The sequence below is a fragment of the Myzus persicae genome, unplaced genomic scaffold (assembly GCF_001856785.1).
Source record: "Myzus persicae strain clone G006 unplaced genomic scaffold, MPER_G0061.0, whole genome shotgun sequence".
In the NCBI taxonomy this organism is placed as follows: domain Eukaryota; kingdom Metazoa; phylum Arthropoda; class Insecta; order Hemiptera; family Aphididae; genus Myzus; species Myzus persicae.
In genome coordinates this window covers 5119-10790 of record NW_019101337.1, presented here as the reverse complement: position 1 = coordinate 10790, position 5672 = coordinate 5119, and the positions used below count along the sequence as shown (strand labels likewise).

Below are 5672 nucleotides of genomic sequence, written 5' to 3'. Positions count from 1 at the left end.
TGCCGTCCTTTAATGGTGACATATTACAGTGGCGATCGTTTAGGGATACATTTATCTCGTTAGTTCATTCGGACACATTACTGCCTGCGATTACGAAATTTCATTATTTGTTAGCCGCGGTGTCAGGCTCTGCTGCGTCAGTCGTTCGATCTGTCCCTTTGACAGGAGCAAATTACGTCATCGTATGGGACGCGTTACTTGAACGTTATGATAACAAACGATTACTCCTAAACGCACATTTAGATAGTATGTTCCACTTAACTCTAATAAACACTGCGACGTTGTCCAATTTAAAACAATTTGTGACTACGTTCCAGGAGAATTTTGCTGCAATAAAGGCTCTAGAAGTGAACGATTTATCTGGTTTTGTATTATTCTACATCGCATCTCGTACATTAGACTCGAACACAAAGCGGTTATTTGAATCTGAATATCACGATGTTGCTGTACCGACGTTAGACATGTTATTAGATTTTGTAAAAATACGTTGTAATGTTTTACAAAATTCGTCTTCGTCATGTGTTTCTGCACCTAGATTCAATGAGAAACAATATAAAGCTAAATCTTCTTTTGTTACCGCATCGAGTTCTGACAACACCACTTGCATCGTTTGCAAATCGAACCATAATTTATATCAATGTCCTAAATTTACGCAGCGTCCGGTGAAACAAAGATTTAAGTTTGCAAGATCAAATAAATTATGTATGAACTGTTTAAGTTCGTTACATAAAACATCGGATTGTAAATCTACTCACACGTGTCGACATTGTTCGTTGAAACATAATTCGTTGCTACATCTCGAATTCAAAACGTCGGCACGTTCTTCCCGTAATCATAACGCCGAAGAATCGTCTTCCGAAAGTTCCACTCCATCTTCGTCGTCGGGTGTCGACAACTCTCAATTTGTTGGCACCTCACGCTGTGCGGCTAATGTGGTACTCGGTACCGCGATAGTCCGTATACGAAATAGTGCCGGAGAATGGACACCCATTCGAGTATTAGTGGATCCGGGTTCACAAGTTTCAATCATAACAAATTAGTGTGTGTCTCGACTGGGGCTCAAACGTCGCCATTGCACAACCTCTGTAACAGGATTATCACAAACTCGCGTAGCAACGACGAAGGGTGTGGTGGATTGTACCATAGCGTCCATAGTCCATTCCATTACTAACGAGTCAAAAATATTTTGTGAACCTATAATTTTATCAAAAATTATTGGCCTTATGCCGAACATGCCGCTACCCAACTCTATCCGTTCTTCATATAGTCACGTGTTATTGGCTGACCCGCAGTTTGACATTCCCGGACCGATTGATTTCCTATTGGGTGCCGACGTCTATCCACAGATATTAGGGCCGTCATCACGTGCACTACATATCCCTGGACTACCATCTGCGTTAGAAACCACGTTAGGTTGGATTATTTTAGGTTCATCAGTGGATAAAGATAAATCACCGAAGGTGACCCTAATGCTAACCTCAGAAGTGACGATTGATAATCTTTTACGTACATTTTGGGAAATCGAAGAACCAATACCCACGAATAAGTTTTTTACGGGTGACCAAAAATGCGAAGAATTTTTCTGTCGCACTACGACTCGAGATGCTACCGGTCGGTTTACGTTATCGCTGCCATTTAAACACAATTCTTCGTTACTTGGGGTGTCACGAGACATGGCCGTCGCACGTTTTTTAAACCTTGAGCGTAAATTTATCAAAGACCCGGAAGTGTATGAACAATACCGGGCCTTTATGCGGGAGTATGAAGATCTGGGACATATGCAACTCGCGTCGAGACCGGGCAAGTATCATATTCCACATCATGCAGTGATTAAACGAAGTGACAAGACTATTAAGTTAAGAGTAGTATTCGACGCGTCGGCGGTATCCTCCACTGGAAAATCGTTGAATGATATGCTACATGTGGGCCCAAAATTGCAGAACGATATTTCAGATTTATTACATCGATGTCGACTTCATAAGTATATGTTTACGGCCGATATCTGTAAGATGTATCGGCAAATCAAGATACATCCTGATGACTGCCAATACCAACATATCGTTTGGCGTAATGCTGTGTCCGATCCCCTGCAAGATTATGAATTAACTACAGTGACCTACGGTGTCACATCGTCACCTTTCCAAGCCATTCGAGTGTTACATTCATTGGAAGAGACAGATGGTCACCGATATCCGTGTGCGTCAAACATCTTGTCTACACAAACGTATGTTGACGATATATTGACCGGTCATCGCACTGTTGACGGCATTGTTAAATGCCAAGAGCATATAACTCAGTTGTTAGCGAGCGCAGGATTTGAATTAAAAAAATGGTCTTCGAATTGTGATGAACTACTTCGCCATATTCCGGAAGAAAATCGATCCATTCATACATCATTCGACCCCAAAGATAATACGTCGGTAAAAATTTTAGGGTTACATTGGACGCTGACTACCGACACATTTAGTTACCACACGTCGCCAATACCCACAATTTATACAAAACGGTCGATATTATCTACGATTGCTAAACTCTACGACCCAATCGGGGCACTGGGTCCGATAATATTTTGGGCGAAATGTTATATGCAATCGTTGTGGCAACTTAAGCTACAATGGGATGACCCGCTCCCGGAATCATTGTGCGATATATGGAAACAATACTCATCGGAATTATCATGTGTCAACAAGATACGACTACCTCGATTTATTGCATGCCCAGATGACAGTAATGTTCAATTAATTGGATTTTCAGATGCTTCGGAAAAGGGGTACGCAGCTGTCATATATTTGCGAATATGTCACGCTGATGGAAATATTACGATTCATTTTATTACCTCAAAGTCCAAGGTGGCGCCGTTGAAGTCTGCGAGTAAGGATACTTCATTAACTATTCCACGCTTAGAGTTGTGTGGAGCGCTGTTATTGGCACAAGTTTTAAACCGACTGATAATAACGTTTGAAAATATTGTACCTGCCAGCCACATATATGCATGGACGGATTCACAAGTGGTTCTATCATGGTTAACATCGTCGCAACAACAATTCAGAACATTTGTAACAAATAGGCTCGCAAAGATTGTGGAACTGTTACCAATGTGCAATTGGCGCTATGTTGCATCATAATCAAATCCGGCTGATTGTGTGTCACGGGGCTTACTCCCCTCACAAATTATCGATCACGATCTCTTTTGGCAAGGTCCACCATTCTTAAAAACCCCTGAATCGAATTGGGTTGGTGTATGTGCCAATAAATTACCACCATCACATCTGCCTGAGTATCGCAGTAATATGCCAAAAACGTGTTTGGCATCACTAGTCAACGTAGATGTTGATTGGGTAACCCGATTTTCGTCGTTAAATCGCATGCAACGGGTGGTGGCGTTCATGTTACGGTTCGTCAATCGTGCTCGTAAGTTACCCACTCACGATGTTCCTATTCAATACACAGAAATGGAAGTGGCCATGATACACATTGTTCGTATGACACAGCGTTCCTACTTTGTTAACTTGTTTAATACACTAAAGTCTCCAACAGCGAAAGTGTCACCTCGGTCTATTGCTCAGCTCGCACCGTTTGTTGATAAAAACCATATTATACGTGTAGGTGGACGACTTCGACAGTCACAGGTGCCTTTCGAAACACAAAATCCTATATTGATACCTAAGTGTAGTATTGTGACCACCCTACTAATTCGCCATTTTCATTTGACGCACCTTCATGCGGGGCCGCAGTTGGTGTCATCGTTAATGTCACGTCGCTACTGGATAATATCAGGTCGCTCAGCCATTCGTTATGTAATATTTAAATGTGTAACGTGTGTGCGCCACAGACCGACCGTTATACATCCGATCATGTCAGATCTCCCGTCGAGTAGAGTGACCCCCTCTCGACCATTTCTGCACGTTGGAATAGACTTTGCGGGCCCGTTCATGATTGCTGAAGGACGGCGCAAAAATGCACGGTCAATCAAATGCTATCTGTCTGTATTTATATGTATGGCGGTCAAAGCAGTGCATATGGAAGTGGTAACCGATTTATCAACCGAGGTCTTTCTGGCGGCTCTCCAGAGGTTTGTTGCTCGTCGTGGGAAACCGTCCGATATATATTCGGACTGTGGTACAAATTTCAAGGGAGCTGACCAGCAACTACGTAATACTTTACTCAGTTCCACCGCACGAACCAGATACATTGATGATATACCGTGCAAATGGCATTTTAACCCTCCGGCAGCTCCCCACTTTGGAGGGATATGGGAGGCCGCCGTGAAATCAGCTAAATATCACATCAAGCGCGTCATCGGCACTCAACGACTAACTTTCGAGGAAATGACTACACTAGCAGCAAGAGTGGAAGCCGTCTTGAACTCGCGACCGTTAGTCGCCCCGTCAGCAGACCCAAATGATTATCGGGCGCTGTCACCCGGTGATTTTTTAATTGGCCACCCGTTAGTGGATATACCAGAATCTGACGTCACGGCAGTTGCACAAAACAGATTGACGCGGTGGGAGTTACTCCGACAGATGTACCAATCATTTTGGAAGCGTTGGTCTCACGAATACCTTACATCATTGCAAGGTCGGGCTAAATGGTTAGACAACAAACCAAATATTAAGGTTGGTGATTTAGTATTGGTGCATCAGCCTAACCAACCACCTATTCAGTGGAAACTTGGTCGGATTGAACATACGCACCCAGGTTCAGATGGAGTAGTACGAGTTGCGACAGTACGTACTGCCACCGGAACATTAGTGAGGCCAGTGGTTAAGCTAGCTATACTTCCCATCGAATCTCAATAATCCTGTCCTTCATTTATTATTTAAGTTTTTCTTTTGTGTCGTGTGTTAATTATACGTGCGACATTCACACTTACACCACCATTGGTGTGGTAATATTAAAATTGTTTGATTTTCTACTGTCGTATTTAAAAAAAAAAAAATTATATATTGTAAAAATAATTAGTGTAATTTTGTATTATTGTACTATAACTCATTATATTAGTGTCACCCGTGTATGGACTTGACTTACAATTCTTGAAAGTCCATGTCTTTCAATGGGGGAGTATGTTGAGTACAGAGTGATAACCCTCCGCCTGAATCATACGGCTTCAAAGACGGTCGACATAGCGGTCTATGAACGTCGTCGTCGTCGTCGTCGAACCTTGGAACACGTACGTTGTCGAGCTGTGTCTCGTGCGGTTTTGCGCTTTGCGGAGTAATTTCGGTTTGTAACTATAATTCACTTAAACCAAACCTGCGCTGTTCCTCGATCGCCACCATATCCACGTTGGACTACTTGATATTCAAGCGCTGGTCAACGGAAAGTTGTTGATTGTGGAAGTTTTTGCCATTCATTGCCACCATCTATTCTTCTTACACGGGTGTTGTGAGTCGGCTTTAAGCCAACAATTATTGTCAAAATATTTATTATTGAATTTGTTATTATTATTATTTAAAACCTACTGTGTCTAAGCTACTAACATAGTTCGTAAGTAGGGTTGTACAAGTATTATTGTTATTTATTATTGTTTGAGTATTGAAAATATCAATCCAGTCTATATACTATGAGCATTGTATTTGTTGGTTAGGGACAGTATCTGGTAAAATTAAAATTCATCCGCACACGACGAAACTATCCTCCGTGGTTGGTAACCCGGAATAGTACGTCAAACA

At 42.1% G+C, this 5672-nt stretch overlaps 2 protein-coding genes across 2 annotated transcripts; both read left to right on the top strand.

Moving 5' to 3' along the window:
* Positions 1-1232: 1232 nt before the first annotated feature.
* On the top strand, positions 1233-3125 carry LOC111028672. Its single transcript, XM_022307403.1, has one exon. The coding sequence runs from the start codon at positions 1233-1235 to the stop codon at positions 3123-3125; it is 1893 nt and encodes a 630-aa protein (XP_022163095.1).
* Positions 3126-3290: 165 nt separating this feature from the next.
* On the top strand, positions 3291-4799 carry LOC111028671. Its single transcript, XM_022307402.1, has one exon. The coding sequence runs from the start codon at positions 3291-3293 to the stop codon at positions 4797-4799; it is 1509 nt and encodes a 502-aa protein (XP_022163094.1).
* The last annotated feature ends 873 nt before the right edge of the window (positions 4800-5672 follow it).